This window comes from Helicoverpa zea, chromosome 21, assembly GCF_022581195.2.
Source record: "Helicoverpa zea isolate HzStark_Cry1AcR chromosome 21, ilHelZeax1.1, whole genome shotgun sequence".
NCBI lineage: Eukaryota > Metazoa > Arthropoda > Insecta > Lepidoptera > Noctuidae > Helicoverpa > Helicoverpa zea.
The window spans coordinates 11,279,470-11,299,336 of record NC_061472.1 but is presented as its reverse complement, the minus strand read 5'-3'; the positions used below and the strand labels follow the sequence as shown (position 1 = coordinate 11,299,336).

Below are 19,867 nucleotides of genomic sequence, written 5' to 3'. Positions count from 1 at the left end.
AAACTTTACCATCATTAAAATGCCAAATGGCAATCATATACGATTATGGCTATAGTTATAAATATGCCTGCAAAGGTTTTCAGCCTACAGGCTTTCAGACAGAAACTATCGTTAATGATACTGGAACAGCCATAAGAGGTCTTAGAGCAACAAGCCGGGATGCAGGGCGGGGTCATTGGGGGCATCTACCTCCTTGCCTTCCTGTTATCCAAAGGCAGAGCCGAAGATATTGAAACCTCCAAAAGTATCTCAGATGGAGAAGATGTCAAACAAACACAAAGTGATCTCAAAAGCGGTAAGACGTTAATATTTATATATAATGACACTAAATTAAGACTTTAAAATATATTTTGAAAAACAATCCTCAACACATATAACAGATTACACATATATCCAAAGTTTAGGATATCATTTCTGAAAAACAGTTTAGCAAATTAAAATATGTTTCCAGGCTCAAATGACGCTGGATTTCCAACTGCGCCATTTAACCCTTTCAATGAAGAATTAGGACCTTATAATCCACCTGGCGGGGGATACTCTAACAATCCAGATCGGAATTCCTATCCTTACTCATCACCCTACCCATACAATCCTGGATTGAACTCTATGCAAGCGCAACCTGATGTTAACAATAGAATATATCCACCAGGATATAGTGGTTCACCTAATTTGAGCCCATATGATCAAGGACCGAACCTGCCACTATTTCCAACCCAAGGTGACCGTGAGTCCCATCTTCGTACGCTTGAGTCTATTTCTGTGAACTCACAATCTGTGCCTAGAACTAGTGCACGATCAGACATCTCATATTTCTCTTCATCTTACCCATATAAACATGGATTAGGTTCTAAACAAATTAATAGTGAACCGTATCAAGCTGTGCCATTACCAGATCCCAGCTACTCGAAGTATGATAGTATGGTTGGACGTATAAACCAACCGCAATTCACCGAAACGAAAACTGATAGCCAGAAATACCAATCAGCATTAGCTAGATATGAGTCTAATTTAAAGCTAAACCAAGGGCAAAATTTTGCACCATCTTTTTATCATACACAAGAAAAAAACCAGTATCAGCCTCTGCGCTCTAGTAATAATCCAAAGCTTTATGAACTTTCGCTAGTTCCATATAAGGAACTTAGTTTTCCAATTACAAAACTGAGTCCGCAACAAGAACAGACTATATCCAAACAATACGGCTATGGATCTGATGATGCTTCACTTATTTCTTCATTTTACAGCCACGCACTAAGAAGTAATGTATCTCAGGAAGACGTTGCTTCTAATCAGTCTATTCCAATACCTGATAGTGAACCTTCATATAAACAAACAGTTTCCAATGATACTAAAGAAATAGAGCAAAATGATGCACGTCAGTTCGTGCCAAGTTCGCAGGAAATTAAATCTGATCCTTTGTCGCCATCCTATTCCAATGTAAGCGAGTCAAGTGAAAATAATCCGGAAGTTGAGGATATTGATTCGAGTCCAGATGTTGAATCAAGGTTGCATCTGGCATATCCTCGATTGTATCCTTCAGGAGCGGGGACTGCAACAGCATATGCTGCTGTCAGACCAGCAACCAGTGGTGTTCCCTACGCATATACTTCGGGTCAGAGACCGATTGTGATAGATTTCCCATCTGAAACACCTCAAAGTCCAGCTGGTGTCTTCACCAGTAAGTAAATATTTATCAGTATTATGGCCTCATAACGTATTTCAAGTATATTATAAAACAGATACGTATACATCGAAAAAGTAAAGCAATTAATAATGTCCGTTATAAAAAGTTTCCATTTATTTTACTGAAATATTTCATGTTTCAGACGGGCAAAGTTCGCCGATCGCATTCGAGGGTAATAATTTCATTTATAATAATTAATTACGTCATCTGTGTCTGGATAAAAGTGTTTAATGATTATGGATTGTTTCAGATGCAAAGTCCAGAGTAATATCTCCGTATGAATATGTATTTCCTAACCAAGTGCCTGGTAAATAATTCACTCAAATTAATAGATAACCGCTATTAAATTATTCTCACAATTTGCATTTAATTAAATTATTTTTGCAAGATGAAACAAATTCGTAACTAAATGGCTACTATCATTTACAGGGGGAGAAAATGTAATCCAGTGTCAAAAAGAAAATGAGTTCCACCATTTTTGGTCGAAAGGACAGGGCTGTTTTGTCTGCATCTGTCTCAACGAATACGGACTGCTGTCCCCCGTCTGTGCAAGTTGTGGTGGATGCGACAACCCTACGCCGGCCACCCCCGAATCAATCCCTCCGCTGCCTGAAAGTATAACTATCCAACCAGCGTCCCCGGAGCCCTATGAACCTGTCCGGATAGTTCCAGTCCAACCTGTGGGGGCAGTGGATGCTGTTCCCACTCCAGCACCTTCTCCTGAGTATGCAGAACCTCCGGCGTCTCCATCTCCTGGACCAGAATATGTTCCACAGAATATTCCAACGCTTCCTACACCAACACCTGGAGGTAACTACTTCAATACTAATATCTATAGTTCTTCATAAACATTATACCAAACATATGAACCATCCGATTTCTCATTGAAACGCCTTGAGTAACGGAGTTTTCATTGCTTAGTTTTAACAACACAAAAAAGAGCGAGGCTAGACTTTTCAATTTCAGGAAGGTTTTAGTAGGTCTCATAGGAATCCAATCAAGGTCTAAAAATAATATTTTTCTGAGAAAGATTAACGATCTTCCTGAAACTGCTATCTTATCTGTCGTTTTGATTAATAACTTAATGTTAAGAAAACGCTTCGAGTTTCCAACTGAAAATAACATTTTAGTTCTGTTTGGTCATACGTGTAAAACTAAGCATTTTATTTAATAGTCTCAGACTGGTGCCGTTCCTGTTATAGTGGATTGCGAATATCTTTAATACTGAAAAAAAAACCTGTTTATTTGACATCATTATTTAATTTGATTATTCTCTGACAAAAGCTCAACATTTTTCAGCATCATGTGACCCTTTGCCAAATGGAGAGCCGTTTCCGAATCCGTTGCATCCTTGTCAGATTTGTGTTTGCAAGGAAACTTCCCTCACTGGCAAATTTGATGTGCAGATAGAATGCAAAGAAGACCCACAGTGCAGTAAGTGTGGTTTTAAATCTTTGAATTCATATTTTTAATCAAATTTCAAATGGCAGACGGCATGTCGCTATTTCTGTGGAAGGAGTAGGACTTTAGTGTGGGACGCGACATGCGTTGACACTCTTGCGCCATCTCACCTTCCCGGAACTGCATGTTGTGCTGGCTCCGCCGCTGCACAAGCAGAGAACCTCAAGCGGCGCAAATATAGTAACCTTATAGGCAATTACACGTTTGAGGTTGAAACTCTAGGGCCGGTGGGGTCCGAGCGCGCACCTTCTTGCCAGGGATATTTCCAGCGCCTGGTTGACACTTCCCGGGACCCAAAGGCTGGCTTTTATTTCGCAAAGAGGTTGAGCATTGCCATCCAATTTTCAATTAATGTAAATATTTTGTGAATAAACAAGGTTCCTTTATTCTTAGAAAAAAAAAAATAATTCATACATTCATAATTTTTCACGTTACAGTTGTTCCAGACGACGTGACCACCTTACGTAAGTATGATGAGATACAACTTTTTGAAATTTTCAAAGATTTATTTTATTGTCATGCTTGAGGTTTATTTGTCTTTACAGCTCCAATACCTGATGAGCCCATGCCGATTCCATGTAAGTTGAACTTGTGAATATCTGGAGTGTATTTTAAAATTATTATATTCCTCTCATCAAATGATTTGCAATTATATTTGAAAAGTCGTGGTGGCCTAGTGGGTAAAGGACCAACCTCTCCAGTATGAGGGCGCGGGTTCGATCCCAGGTCAGGCAAGTACCAATGCAACTTTTCTAAGTTTGTATGTACTTTCTAAGTATATCTTAGACACCAATGACTGTGTTTCGGATGGCACGTTAAACTGTAGGTCCCGGCTGTCATTGAACATCCTTGGCAGTCGTTACGGGTAGTCAGAAGCCAGTAAGTCTGACACCAGTCTAACCAAGGGGTATCGGGTTGCCCGGGTAAATGGGTTGAGGAGGTCAGATAGGCAGTCGCTTCTTGTAAAGCACTGGTACTCAGCTGAATCCGGTTAGACTGGAAGCCGACCCCAACATGATTGGGAAAAGGCTCGGAGGATGAAATGATTTGCAATTTTATATAAACTCTAGAAAAGTTAAAGCAATAATTAAACTTTTCAGTACCTATGTGCGAGAAGTTACCAGAAAATGTACTATTCCCCCATCCAACCGAATCATGCAAGCTTTGCAAGTGCGCTAAAAGTATGTCAGACACCGGAGTTCCTGAGCAGCAAATAACGTGCTATCCACATCCTGATTGCTGTAAGTTTATTTTTCAAATATTTCTTTGTTATTTACAAGGCTAGTTTCTCATCATGCGTGTATTATTCTTAAACAGTACCAAAATTGGAGCCGGTAACAGAGTCACCTCCTCCTCTGCCTATCCCAATAGAGCCTCAGAAGATACCTCCTGTGCCTGAACCGGTTCAGGAACCTTTCATCAATGAGAGGGAAACCTACTCACCAGCGGAGCCAGTGCCACTGCCAGAGATCGTGACAATAGAACCTCGTGAGTGAAACTTACAAATAAGTTCAACAACCATCAGTGCTGAGATTAAGTCATAAAATAGTTTTAGCAAGCAATAGGCCTTGATATATTTCATTTTTTAAATTCAATACATTTTTAAACCTTCAGGTAATTCTTATTCTTCTCTTAATCGGAAATCTTCCTACTCACTTCAACCTAGTTTTTAGTTATAATCTTTTGCAGTACCGTGGCCTCCAATAACGACATTAGCACCGATAACCACGCCGGGACCTCCATTGACTCCTCGAGCTGGACCTCTGCCAGGACCCTCTCCACGTGAGTTTTATGAATCTAGTCTTAAAGCATGAAGACAAGGAATTGGAACTGCCAGAAATACAACCCAGTCAAATGTATACGTAATAATTCAATAGCCTAATTTTATCAACAATAAACAACTAAACATATCTAAACAAGAACCGTATGATTGTTTGAGTAGATGAATAAGATGAATTTTAATTTATTTTTTGATTTATGAAAATAAATTTGTTCTTATGCAATGATTTATGACTTGAACTATTAACATATCCCACGTATTTTTCAATTTTAACATATCATCGTTATGACGAGGTCATCACTAGGATTGTTTCCCCAGATGAGTCGTGCCTGCCGTATCCTCCCAATCAGATGTTCCAGCATCCTTGGGATGAATGCCAAATCTGCATGTGCGCGGAGGCTGTGGCTGCAGGACTTACCAACGTTGAAGTCAACTGTTATACCAAGCCGTCTTGCTGTTAGTATTGTTTTAATACTTCGAGGATAAAATGTTAAAGTCAAAACGATGATGCTTAATATTCTTGCTAACTCTTTCAGGTATAGAACCACCCGATGCCGTAAAGAAAGGTAAAATTATAAAATGTTCTATATCATGATGTGTTCGAACCCATCTTTACTTTACAATAAAAAAATGATATCTTATTTTTCAGCACTTCCAGGTAAAGTTCAACTAAGCATGCTTATAGGTAAGCATGCCATTAACCAGAATAATTATTTGCACATCTTGTGGGATCACACCTATTAAGCAAACGTTTTCGTTTCAGATTAAATTCCACCAGTTCAAGATACCCATTTAAAGTTCAGCGCCCAGTGGACAGTTGGAAAGTTTGCGAATGCGTGATAACTGTCGATTTTATGCCATCGTTCGCTCGCTCGTTTGCACCCCAACGGAACGGTGGCCGACAGGGGCCGACGGGGATGAAATAAAAAACTCGTATCAACTTGAACATTAAAAGCAAACAAATAAAGTAAAAATTTACGAGCGCCTGCGACACGCCGTCAAAATTGCAGATACAGGTGACGTAAAAAAAGATGGAGCAGAACTCGCCCGTATCGGTGAAAGTTCACTGAAATTTTAAATAATGAAAAGCAAAATTTCGAAAACTAAAGTTTCATTATTCCAGAAAACTGAGATATTTCACCGGCGACAAAAAGTATTTCACAGACCAGGGAATGAAACGGCATAACAGTTTTTTTTTTGCATTGAATACATTGAATATAGAATCAGGTCTAGCGTTGCTTAAATTAAACGTGACACCCATTTATTAGAGAGGAAACAAAGCTTTACCCAAAAATTACGTAAAGCGTCCTCTGGCCTGAAAGCACTTTGATGGCAGATAACAAAACAAACAATGGTACATAAATCAATCGTCCTCCGAGATAGCGGTCCCTAATTAGTGGGAGAGCATTGAGGAAAACCAATACGGTGAATCGTTTTGGAAACGCAATAAGGGCGAGGCCGAAACGGACGATGAGCGGCAATCGAGCAAACTGACGCGCTATAGATTGCCCCTCAAGTGTATTGACACCTCGTTGTCCATTTACCGAAGCCACTCACCCCTGAACGTGATAGCATGAGAGTAATTGTGTTCCCCATTCAGGTGCTGCTCCTGTTATCACTGTTTTATTGCACCACGTTAAAATTCGTTTTATTTTTGATGATTTTTGGACAGAGTGGAACGTAAAAATTTAAATCTGGTCGCAAAGTGTTTCAATTTCACCCGGTTTATACAGATGTTTTTGCTGGCATTACTTCAATGTTAACGAACCCAAATGTAATGCAATATAGTTCACTTTTTAACAATTATATATTTCAGGTTTCAATTTGCCGTACCCAGGTCTCGGCAATGCTGCCGTTAGCCCTGATGTCTCATCTCTGCCCAATTCACCAACCGGTGTCATTACTAGCACTTACAGACCTCCACCCACTTACATTCACTATACTCCAAGACCCGCGAGCACCTATCCCAGCAACAAAGCGCCCGTAGAGACTCTGCCTCAACCACCGGGATATTCATCCCAATCATTTCCTAGATTACCAGAGACAGGCTTTCCTGATCCAACTTCAAGTTATCCCTACCAACCGAACTACGCTTCTTCTTACGTTCATCAGCAATATCCTGAATACCCTCCCCGACTGCCTCAGCCAGCTAGTGCTTACAAACCCTCTGGCTATGAATATCCTCCGAACTACCCGTATGGAAGACAGGGTTACAAATTTGACCCAAGGTTTTCACTAGTCTCGTCACCGAATGTGTATTCTTCAATGTACGGGTACAACGCACCCCCCGCGTACCCTCCCGGGAAAGGAGTATCGAGTTATCCGCAACCCCCGGTTTCAGGACCTACTCCAATAAGTAAGATTTAGAACTACACTTAAAGGTTTTAGAGTTTGTAAATCCTAGTGTGGCATAGCATTAACGCTGTTATTGTATTTCAGAATCTCCAAGTTTGGTCCCTAGCTATAGTCCCACAGCACCACGTTCAAAGTCTGGCAACGGTAAATATCATTCATATTAATTATTTAAATTGTATTGTTCTTTATAGCACAAATGCACACACAAATTACACAATCAGAACAGAGAGGTTATGTACAAAGGCGGGCTTAAAACAAAGTTAGGTTCTCCAACAGCAAACATGTACATAAGATACAATGCAACCATTATACATAAACAGATACATACAAATAAGGTCATGTTGTCCGAAAATGTTCTTTAGTTCAACTCTTGAAGACATCTAACGATTACAAAGCCTCGCAGCACGAACAGAGTAAGATCCATCATAACGACTCAAGTATTTATTATATATTTCAGAGGGGTCATGCCTATTTAAAATAGAAAAGCTATTGATCACAATATGAAATACGTTCGGATCAGCATGCCCACAGATGTTTACAAGGAAGGCCCAAACTTTAGTATAATTTTTAACAAGCGCACCCCGTAATCCCGTGCGGATCCTTCAACTTTTTGGACATAAATTAAAAATATATTAGGAGAGCAGATGGTGGGACGCCCGCCATGCAAATTATATTTAATCAAACTTTGAGCCTTTACTAGTTATTGAATTTCTCTTGTACTTGCTTTGAACCCTGTTCGGGGTTAGCTAAAGATTTGCTTATGTGAACATAAAAAATCTTTTTCCAGATGCATCAGACGATTTGGATGACACGTAGTAATTTTAACGTATGATGTGTGAGTATGAAGTATACTTAGAAACAAGACTTTTCAAAATACTTAGACATAAACTCGATTCGAACAAATAATTAATATGAAACAGCTGAAACTGTTCGCATTAGAAATTCGACGAGTATTTCGAAATCACGAACTAAAGCAATGTATTGAGTTTAACGATCGGTATTACTGCTTACAGAAATACTGAAACAAGACTCCAGATTTACACTAACATGTTCCTTATGAGTTAATTGGAACTGTTAGTTTTAACCACAGAGTAAACTAACAATTCTGAAATAGTTATCCAGCTACAAAATTGGCGATTTAAAATTAAACCGTGTCTAAAGTTACATAGATTCAAAGTGAAGAAATTACTAATGATATCATGATTGTTTCAGGATATGATATTAGTTAAGAAGACGACAAGGCCTGATTTGGACTTAACGAGTAGTTATAAGAAGTGTGCACAGCAAGAGATGCTTCAAATTATCTTAAAGTAAAACAGAAGCATCGTAATGATTGTTTTATTTCAATTCCTTTAGTCTTAATAACATAGTTAGCATGAGAAAAATACGAAGATATTATAGATAAAATAGACACAGATACCTGTTTTGAAGAGGATGATAAATTCTAAAACCAAAAACATTCGCGAAATTCACTTTCGCAACAATCATAAAACACATAAGTTGTATAAAATAAAACACGCAGTTTAGTTTAGAGCTAGCCCGATAACAGAAATGATGTAAATGTTGTTTTTGATAAAATATTTAAGTATGTTTAAATAATGTTAGTGTGGTTCTTAGCGATTTTACTTTTAAATGGTAAGTTTGGTCTATTAGGTTAGCTATATCTATTACTTTTTCAGTAATACCAGGACTATCATTTAGAATTGCAACTGTATTCAATGAGTTTAACGGACTCCATTTTCCTTCCATTCCATCTAAAACGTTATCAAAGTTAATTCCTTTCATCTCATATCTGTTTCATTTGCAATAAGGAAAGTGAGCGCCTAGACAGAATGAAGCAAAGGACTCGACATTTCGCATGGCATGCAAAATGACAGATTTTCCACGTCTTATTAAGTTTTAGTGATATGTTCTAAGTGAAAACAGTTTGAACTTCTCATAACATCAGACGGAAACATAATTCGAAACTTAGTGTAGGAGTAAAAACGTCTGAGAAGATGCTCGCGTTTTAATGAACATTTCCATTTTAAATATGATAATGCTTGCGATATTCGAACTTTGATGATGGGGTGAATATAGTTTTGCATCGCACTGTTATAAAACTAAATTGAATTAAAGATTTAATTAGTTTTCGTCGGTTTCTGCTACACCCTACCATTTTTTACCATGAGTAGGTATCCAAATAAAGACAGTATTGATTAGGGGGGACACAATATTAATAAATAACTCCTATCTCAGTTTGAACTCCTAAGGATGTTACTTATAAAGCCTATAAACACTTTATTTTAGGTATGCACACTTTAATCATAACGATTCTTGCTCCTAATGAATATTTTATGAATTCCTACACTATACCTCACAACGCATGCCTGCGTTTTTTAATAATCTTACATAGCTAGTACATACGGTTTCTTATGTTGGAGACTTATCAACATGGCTATCTTGGATATTAAAACTGTTGAATAGACAAAGATACAAGCTATAATACAAATATTTTAGGAACCCTACTAGTAGACTAAAATACGAGAATATAACTCTTAATGGGCTATACCTGCCTTCTTATAAAACCAAAAAGGCTGAGGAAATACTTAGATGTTAACTGTTGAAAATAAATAAAATTTTGCAGTATCAAAATGCCCGGGTCAAACCCCGTACCGCTTAGCTCACGTCAATCAGATGGAGGTGGCCCAGTTTGGTGATGCAGAGCACCGAGGACCCAACTGGTATGATTACACGGAAGGCTCCCAAGGAGCTGCCAGTACCCTGGAGGAAGATCAGGCAAGTTCTACAATGTGAGATTCTTTTGTTTTCTTTAATATTTGGTTGTAGTTTCACCCACAAATGAAAATGAGCCATCTAACTAATGATATAAGCGAACAAGCCAAATCAATATCAAATCCTAATAGATATAAACTAAATAACATTAGTATTGATTTGGATTTTACATAATTATAAATAACTAGCTTCTCTCCGCGGTTTCACCCGCGTCCCGAATGGTGACAAAAACTAGAAGACATTGATGTTTGAAACAAGAAGATTTCCAATTTGGTTATTGATTTGTGTTGTAGCAAAATAAAAGCTTCATGGTGTTTCAAACATAGTATCTCATCCTTTTATTTTAATTCGCTTACAAATAAATTGGCGAATAAATTCAGCCGACCATGTGAAGCTGGAGAAAATTTTCTAGTTCAGCGAAAATACCCATCCTTATTTATGAGATAATTTATTTGCGTGCGCTATGAGATAAATCAGGGGAACGACGCCATTTTACATGGTCAACCCTTCTTTGAGATGTTTCAGCAATAACTGGACATTATCCTCCCATTATCCAGTGTACTACGTGAATAAGGGTTGAGTTTTTGCTTTGAAATCAAAAATCCTTCGGAGCTGTGATTTTTGTTTATAACGCTACATACAGATTTTAATGGCCTTACTACAAAAACTTAAACGTCTGTTTTACACTTGTCTAAAAAAATTGTGGCTGCAAAATGAACCATATGTCAACGTCATAATCTGAATTTTTTTTAGACAAGTCTTAAACTGACGTTTAGAAGTTTTTGTGGTAAGACGGAAAATGTTTAACCTTTTAATTGAAGGTTTCCTTACGCATAATGATTATTTTGAGAAAGTTGATATTGCAATTGTTTCCAGAGAACTATCGACCGATGAAGAAGAATCGAGTTCAGAGACAAGTAGCGGCTCTGATAAAGAGACCAGTGAGAGGAAAAGAGCGTAAGAATTTATTTCTATTATGATAAACATTATTTTTTATTATGTGAAGCTTTCATATTAGTTTAAAGATTGTAATCAAGGAAATAATTTAATAGCCATCTCTATATTGATTCTTTAGAATTACATATCTTGTCTTCGATGAATTTGCTAAAAATTTTCTTATTAAAGGACGAATTGACACGGAAGAATAGAAGCGAAAGACATATTGCGTCGACCCGATAAAATTGGGAACAAGGCAGGAGGAAAAAGAAGTTCTTATTAAAGTGATCATGTTCCGAAGTCGAAATCGAAGGCTGGATCTTATAGTAAAACCAAACATTACGCAAGAGCATACTGTAATTCTTCTCCCCGTTTCCAGTACAGCATTATATCGCGATTGCCATCCATGCCCTCATGACATGCTGAAGAAGTTCACGAACATCGGCATCAAGTGGCTCTGCGGCGCCTACCAGCGAGCCCGGCGCAGCTTCAAGAGTGACTGCATGATGAGGTACAGGAACTGCCAGGATGGCACCAGTAAGTGGACTAGAAGTACTCCATACTTAAGCCTTAGCATTCCATATGTTATACAGGTGGTCCATTTTACAGTTTAGAAACAGTGTGGACTCTATAGGGCACAGCTTAAAGAAGTTGAAGAGGTTTAAGTAGTTTATGTTACCATTACGGTGAGGCTACAGCATGCTATAATTTCTTAGCAAGTCTTTTCGATGGCGAGAGAAGGTTGCGTAGCCCAAATTAAGGCTTACTTAACATACTATATCCCAAAAAAAAAAAAAAAAACCTGAAAATCGTATCTAAGGCTTAAAGTGTTGCTGACTACCTTTCGTGGTCAAGTCTATTCTATCCAGTAGTCTATTCAAACATATAATCACTTGCATGGACACAGTATCCCCAAAATATTTGACTTTTTCTCAATAACTATATTTTGTATAATTTTGCAGTGTTCATAAAGCTACACGACCACAAGTGCAAGAACGACTCGTACCACGGCCGCAGCTGGTTCTACGTATACGGTTTATGATATTTCTGTTAATACTATATTAAAATTTGTTGTACGCACAATTTTATTTGCATTTTTTTTATTTTAACTGAAAAAAGTTATGTATTTGCTATCCCAGAAATATCCTGTAAATTAAATAACAGAGTCAGTTAAAGTTAACCTTAATGTGTTAAAAGAGTTCGATGCCCAAGTTCTTCCAAATCTACTGAAAGCAGAAATGAATCTACTTTGCAAAATACCGCTCCTTGATAGAACTAAAATACATTTCTAAACCTATGGAATCCCACAATAATAAGCACTTTCAAGGATGTACTCAAATATGCCAATCAGGATATATTTTAAGTTACTAAAATCGTTTTGTAATTACATATGTTATGTAAGTCTGAATACCAAAGAGATTCTAGAACAATTTTCCCCTACAACTACACCCAATTCACACACAGTAAAAATAAAATAAATCCGAAGCAAAATTACACGTATGTCGAAATCGTAAAAGAAATCAAATCGAATGAATATAAATGTGTCGCGGCGGCAGATTTATGTGTTTCTGTACGTTTACACGGGAAATAAAATGATTGACGCAGAACCATGCTGGGGACACTGCCATACCTTATACTTGCGTTGATTTTTGGTGAGTATGGCTGTTGTAATATTAATCAGAGATTACTTCTGTTTTGTCAAGTTTCAAAAGTATAGACTGGTTCGATATTCAAGCTCAGTGGTAATCTTATATTAGGATACACTGTTTTATTTCCTCGAACGTTGAGATGAAAATATTCTATTAGCCACTAAACTTATATCAATTTGAATAAAGCTAGTAAGAAGTAGTCTTAAAGGTTTTTAACGCGATCGTAATCAGTATCAGGTAGTAATAATTTATACTATATCATTTGAGTAAATTAAATTAAGAACCAATTCATTTTATTGCAACAGCTGTAAAACTCCATGAAAATGTTGATGATTTAATTAATCCAGAAACATAAGTATAATGCGATTGGCGTACACATTGATTAATTGGCGTGAGCCCATTGCCGGCCAAATTAAATTCTGAAAAAATAAATGCGGAATTTTGTATGTTTGTTTATCAATCAAGCCTTTCCGGGTAAACGGATTTGGATCTAATTTAGCTAACGGGTAGACCATGACCTGAATTGGAACATGGGGCTTTTATTTCGAAAATATTTTTCAGAGTAGATTAGAGAGTGTTAAAAATTGCAACGAAACAAAATATGTTGAGATTGGCAATAATATGCGAATAAAAACACCTAAAACAAATGAAAGTAATCAATATTTTACCACCTTCTTTTTTATAGCGCACGTGGTGACTAGTTTCGTATTCAATGAGACGGTACTTAATAAGGTTGAGAAGAATGACTTGGCCGTGCTGACGAGGAGACAAGGAAGAGGGAAGAAATCTCAGTCTACTTCCTCCGACAGCATTCGAGGCAGCGGTAAACCTTCAAGATATTAATTATCCTAGTTATTTTCGTCAATGGTAAAAGTTTTTAAGAGCCCATTTTGTCATTTTACAGTGACATATTTTATAAAAAATATAAACATGTAAAATAATGTCGTTGGTTGTCAGGCCGTGGTAGTGGAGGTTCGAAGAACAGTGACGATGACGAGTCACTAAAGGAGGAGTTCAGTGAGCAATCTTCCACTGACACTGATGAGAAGAAACGCACGAGGGATAAGAAGGACAGAGCGCCCAAATCCACAGTAGAACGAAAGGGATGGTATGCTGATTATTGTTATGGAGAATTTCTGGCTATGATGATCAAGTATTAGCGCCAAGGATCAATCGATCATAAAGTTAAATAACATGCGCGGATGACCAACGTGGGTGACCATCTTGTCTTGACGAGTTCCAGTTCTCCAGTTTCAGACAGCACGGCAAAGTGGGTCCCTGCGTTCATTTGAGTATACTTGGCAGTTGTTACGATGGGTAGAGTCCAGAAAGTATGATAACTAGTCAAATAAAAGGGTATCAGGTTTACTATCTATCTTGGTTGTGGAGGTGAGATAGGTTGTCGTTCAATTTAAGCTTCACTCGGTTGGACTTGAACCGACCCCAGTAAGAAGTATAGGTAGTTTAGGAAAAGGCTAGGCAAATGATGTTGATGTTTAATAAATTAGCGCAATACGGAAGGGATCTCTAATCCCTTATTATCCGTAATCTATGAGAGAGATCTAAATATGTAGTTCACCATAGAGATTAATTGATTAAAGGCGCAAATGGCACCGCAAGTGCACGAGGTGTGCCGAAGACATGCGCAAGAAGTGGCGCGACCCCAGCATCAAGTGGATCTGCGGCGCCTACCAGCGCGCACGCAGGACCTTCAAGAGTCTCTGCATGATGTACTATAGGAACTGCCAGGATGGTACCAGTAAGTGGACAGCTTGCCTTTTGTTCAGGGTGTACGAGTTCCAGTCTTAGAACACACTAGATATTGACATTGAGGTCGATAAGAGCTATTAAATCAGAGTGAGTCACACAGAAATTCTTGGCCATTTAAACAATAAATTGTAGATGATGGAGAAAGTCAATGATGAATAATTTACATGTATGTACTAGTTATTTCGCATATACAAAAAATACCACTTATTCATAAGCCTTCTTTCATTATCATCATGATTCTAGTGTTCACCAAGATAGCAGACCACCGGTGTGAGAACGGCTCTGGGCAGATCAGACCGTACAATCACCACTTCTTCTATGACTACAACGTGGCGCTGACCGGGGAGGGCAGTGCCGTGGCCTCTGAGTCCACGGAGACAGAACCCTCAGAGTCTTCCTGGGATACCTCCAGGATCAACAAGCTGCCGCCCTTGCGATTTTAAATGTTTTGTTTGATTGGTTGATTGAGATTAAATGTTTTGTGAATTTGTGTCTGGTTTTTGTAAATGCCATACTTCTGGTAAAGGGTTTGGTTAACTAAAAGTCATGTATTTATAGTTATTCGACTCAGAACAGATTTTTATTGAACTAAAAGAACACTACTTCACAACAGGTTCAATACAATTATGAAACTTGAAACAGTTTTCATACACTTGTGCCGTCGTGCACTCTGTAACATATGTACTCAAAACGCCATACATCAAGGTCTATTATCTTACATCAGATCATAAATCTACAAACCGTCATAATACCATTAATCGTTTCCGACTAACAATTTGTCATACAGACAGACAGACGGACAAGTGTGTGACGAGACACAGAATGAACCAACGTGACATACCTCATGTGAAGCCCTTATGCATTCGACACAAAGAACATTTTCGTGTAACGTAACTGCAGGATTAACTTGGTTTCCCATGTGAGATTTGTTGGTTTAATTGCATTTATAGTCCACCTTATCTAGATTGATATAAAGGCGATATTTGTGCGGTTTATGAAGATGCTGAAAAAGGTGCAAATGCATTTGTAATGGACCAATTATTCAGAGAGTGTAGAAATATCATCACTATTGTACTGACTTTTTATTTTTGAATTTCTTAGGTTAATCATTTGAGTTTTGAGAGTACATAATAACTGAACTACCCCGGCAAAATTCTGCTGTAGCTTACAGTAACATTTGGAGATTGATAATTTTCGATTAACTAACATTAGGATTTCAAAGCCTTTTCATTTAGATACGTCATTCTACCCCTTTTTTTCCGACGTCAAAAATCATCAAATGACCCCTCCCGCTGTGGGTTAGCAGCAGTGAGGGAGTGTCAGACTCTTACTGACTAAGAACCGTCGTGTTCCGTCATAGGCCGTTTATGTGCCAGGGCCGCGGTATCTCTTTCGAACAACCCGCAGCCCCGGTCATTCTACCCCTGGATTAAACATCTTAAAAAATATAAACAAAAACAAACAAAATACCTACAACTGTTTACAAAAAAACATGCATTTTATATCTATGTTATCAGGGATTCCCCCCAAAACCTTGAGCTGCATATTTCTCCCGATAATCAGTTTCACCTTACATTCTCCGGGTGTTGTCAGACTTGTGGGTATTCTGCAGCACATTGTGCGTAATGGACAATTTGCATAATGCCCGCTTTCAAAAGACGGTTAGCAGAAAAACCGTAAAAAAAAAGCGTAATAGGTGTTAAAAATGTAATCAACTTCACTATGTGCAAGATGAGAATGTGTAAAAAATAGAAAAATGTGTAAAAAATACATATTCGTTTGGAGTGTATTAACTCCGCTTATTACATCTAAATTGAACGTGTAAATAGAGTTTTTGAGAAACATTTTTGCTGTAGCTTTGTATTTTTCAGCCGCTTTAATATTGTAAACATGAGTGGCCTTACTACAAAAACTTTAACAACTGTTTTACACTTGTCTAAAAAAAATGTGTCTCCAAAATGAACCTTATGTCAACGTCATAATTTGACATTTTTTTAGACATGTCTTAAACTGACGTTAAAAAGTTTTTGTGGTAAGACGGGAGTAGTTTATAAATGTTAAAACTACAATTTAAATTTTTCAGAAGTTAGTGTATTATCATAGCAGTTTTAATCTTATTCTTGCTGTGATATAAACGTTATCTAAGCAAAGACAAGAAAATTAGTTAATTTACAATGGAAGGCATTAGAAAAACTTCTCCTGGATTTTTACCTAGTTTTAAATTCTAAGAATATTTTATACAAAAATAAAATGACAAGAATAAAATATTACAAAAACTTTTCCTCTGGCGCTACATATTTCTATTTTTACGCATCACAGGTGACAACTCTCATTTGCGGGATGCTCAGAGTAGGGTAGTCTGCACAAAAATATATTTTCACCTGATAAAACGTACAAAATGCCTAACTTTTCAGACGCAAGGATGAAAATTGCTCGAAAAAACAATACAAGTCTGACAGGGTACTTTGTTTTTATAGTACAATGATAAGTATGAATAATGCGGTATAATGTTTTGGGTCATATTTCATAGTGAGAAGCATTTTAAAAACATTTGGCTGTTTTGAATTTTTCATCCGGTTTCCTTTCAATTTCCCTAAAACATAGGACATTTTAAGAACCAAACTAGTTCTAATTTTAATAACATTTGCCAGTCTACAACATCAGTTAAACATGTTAAAGCTAATCCACCACAAACTCGCAGTTAATTTAGCGGGCGTTACGGCGGGTACACACTCGCGCATGACGTCACCGGCCGTCAGCCAATCAGCGCTCCCCAGCGGCCGCATGTACTGCTCGATTGCATCGCCCAGTGTCGTGTACCCCGGCCTTAATAACCGGACCGTGTGTCATGGGAATATGGGCTTTCGATTTTTTGTGGATGACAGGTTAAAAAGGTGCAAAAAATTCTTTGAGTATTCTTAGTTTTATGGGTTTGTCAAAATATCAGAAGTCAGTCTGACAATTTTTGATTTCAGTCTTCAAAATGCTATGGATAAATCTTATTTGTAAAATATGGTGTATTAAAAATCAAGGGTCATATGAAACCATACATTACTACTACTGTCACTTTATATTGTTTTAGTAGCTCAGGCTATTTTTATCATCAAGCTTAGCCGTATTTTATGCAGTTAGAAAACAGAACCCCCAATGGGTTCTAATCTTCTAATATACCAAAACAACAATGGCAACTTGTATAATTAAAGAAGAACCTCAGGTACTTGCATTTCCAAAATCAGCCACACTAATGTCAGATTTGAATACCACTTTCATTCCATGCCCATTCTCAAAAGCTGGTTCAAATCCGTCATTCGTCAAGGTTCGGCTTAGCCGAGAGTAGCCGAGCGTGGCCGTGTACACCCGAGCGGCTTAATGAAGTCATGTCGGCCTCCGACTGATGACTACACGACATTGCTCTCCCGAAACCGAAACTAGGAGACTGAATTGTTGGTACATTGTGTATATGCTTATTGGTTTTTCTTTCAGCTTAAATTACTTTCGAAGACTTTCATAAATTTCACCTTTAATTGTATTCAATTGCTAATACAGTAAGTTAATATTGGCATTTCCCATGAGTGGCGCCCAGTGTATGTTTATCTACCTGCCTGGGCAGCTGTCGCAACTACCTTATATTCCTATCTAATTAAAATAACAAGAAAAGTCATATATTTAATTGTAATTCTAACAAGCCATTTGCTTTAAAGCAATGGCTTGTTAGATAGACATACAGACGTTAATCAGTACGAAAATAAATTGCTAATTAAAAATAATAAGATTTACCTCAGAAAATAAATATTCGCCACATATGTAACATGGTGTTGGCGCTTCCAGACATTTTGTATAATCATGTCATATTTCCCGTATGAAAATTAAATTCCATATTTTACGCATTAATAAGGTTTTTAATTAAGATCACTTACATGCATGTTAATTTTCTGGATAAACCGCCATTTAAATTGGTGACTTACCTGAAACAAAAACAAGGCATATTATTATGAATACTGAAAATTGAAAAGCGTAATGAAGTGTGAAAAACAACGTGGATTTATCAAGATGCCTTCCTGAATTATAGTCATCTGTAAATGTTTACCAAGTTTAAAAACACATTGCTGAGCCTGGTTTGGTTTCTTTTTGTTTTTTGCTACTACATAGATTCTTTTTTTTTTTTTTGGTAAGTCGGAGCAATTCATTTTTAATAATCGCCAGCTAAATATGGCAGTAGTAGCACAGATTATATAATAGTTACTACGTAACAGATAAATCACTCCATACAAAAAAGTCCATACCTACTGTTATAAGCACCTACAAGTTCCCCAACTACCTACAAATTCCGAGCTGCGTTATAAAATGAACCTTAAAAGCTCGAGCGCTTGATTGTTATTCCAATGCGATAGCGTACAATTCAGTGACCGCAACCATGCCGTGGCCGTGCTTAGGGTTGCTTCTTACATTTTATTAATATTTAAGTAGGAAAACAAAGTTACGCTTATTTTAAGATAGCCTTTTTTAAAACTGAGTTTTTAAATAAAAAGTAATATCAAGAATATTTTTCTTTAGTTAACTATTGTATTGCCTACAAAATGGAGTATGGGTACATATTACTAAATATTACCTAATACGTAAGCATAGGTAAGTACTTAAGTAAAGCTTTCGTCAAAATCAAAGGCGGTTTCCAACTATTTTTCGAGCACAAGTGCCATACCCCATATGGTACAACTCCGTCGAGTGTTGATACATACCTAAAATTGGTTTCTGCGTAGCGACACGCGTAATGTTCCGAGTCGTCATTAAGTTGGACCAGAACTATACCTACTTACACTCGAGATGTTTTTTGAGCTACAAAACTCAATATACAGTTCATATAACTAAGTAGGTATCTAAAGTAAAATAAGTACCTAATCTCTCTCTGATCTCTTTGGTTAAAATCATAAAGTAGATAAGTACCTATTAATTTATTTAAAAAAAATAGAATTACTAGATAAGTTCATAAATAAAAATGTTTCTAAATCTTACAATAGTCGCATATAAACCAATACAACTCAAAATAATCCATCAGTTTGTTAGGTAGCTTAAAAAATCTAATAAAAACCAACAGCATAACATGCCACGAAATAAAAATAATAAATATTGGAACGCGCGCGGCGCGTGTGACTATTGAAAGCCCTGAGCCGCGTGGGGCTACCGGTAGCCCAGTGAGCGGTAGGCATTTATCGCTCGCAAGTACGTCGAGTGACAGAGGCCTGGTAGTAGTCAGAGGCAATAACCTCGCTAAATAAATAGGTATATGTAGGTTTACATTTAAGTATATCATAGCCAGTCATGAAAAACCAACGTAGTAAGGCAAACCGTATATTAAATTTTTTGTCAAAAAAAAGTTGCACAACAAAAAACACCCTGAATATTCAAAAAACAACCATAAAACTCCACCTTAATTTACAACGTAGTGTATCAAAAATATTAGCG

The 19,867-nt window shown here is 37.3% G+C and overlaps 2 protein-coding genes and 1 pseudogene across 2 annotated transcripts; 2 read left to right on the top strand and 1 right to left on the bottom strand.

The window, feature by feature from the left end:
* LOC124641066 overlaps positions 1-19,867 on the bottom strand; it is a 425,796-nt pseudogene that overhangs the window by 126,999 nt on the left and 278,930 nt on the right.
* Positions 160-8,556, top strand: LOC124640989 (SH3 domain-containing protein C23A1.17-like). The gene is made up of 18 exons (XM_047178992.1): positions 160-295; positions 452-1,675; positions 1,824-1,853; positions 1,932-1,988; positions 2,111-2,491; positions 2,981-3,115; positions 3,580-3,606; positions 3,688-3,720; positions 4,243-4,383; positions 4,460-4,630; positions 4,832-4,924; positions 5,241-5,378; positions 5,459-5,488; positions 5,572-5,580; positions 6,739-7,278; positions 7,362-7,421; positions 8,065-8,112; positions 8,490-8,556. The coding sequence occupies exons 1-17, from the start codon at positions 160-162 to the stop codon at positions 8,091-8,093; spliced, it is 3,234 nt and encodes a 1,077-aa protein (XP_047034948.1). The 3' UTR covers positions 8,094-8,112; positions 8,490-8,556.
* LOC124640992 lies at positions 12,595-14,850 on the top strand. The gene is made up of 5 exons (XM_047178995.1): positions 12,595-12,640; positions 13,323-13,460; positions 13,595-13,745; positions 14,239-14,396; positions 14,651-14,850. The coding sequence occupies exons 1-5, from the start codon at positions 12,598-12,600 to the stop codon at positions 14,848-14,850; spliced, it is 690 nt and encodes a 229-aa protein (XP_047034951.1). The 5' UTR covers positions 12,595-12,597.

Coding starts and splice junctions, on each gene's coding strand:
- LOC124640989 (XM_047178992.1), top strand. CDS start 160: ATGCAGGGCGGGGTCATTGGGGGCATCTACCTCCTTGCCTTCCTGTTA. Junction 4,631..4,831: donor GATCGTGACAATAGAACCTC/GTGAGTGAAACT, acceptor AATCTTTTGCAG/TACCGTGGCCTCCAATAACG. Junction 5,379..5,458: donor TTATACCAAGCCGTCTTGCT/GTTAGTATTGTT, acceptor TAACTCTTTCAG/GTATAGAACCACCCGATGCC.
- LOC124640992 (XM_047178995.1), top strand. CDS start 12,598: ATGCTGGGGACACTGCCATACCTTATACTTGCGTTGATTTTTG. Junction 13,461..13,594: donor CGACAGCATTCGAGGCAGCG/GTAAACCTTCAA, acceptor GTTGGTTGTCAG/GCCGTGGTAGTGGAGGTTCG. Junction 13,746..14,238: donor ACAGTAGAACGAAAGGGATG/GTATGCTGATTA, acceptor AATTGATTAAAG/GCGCAAATGGCACCGCAAGT.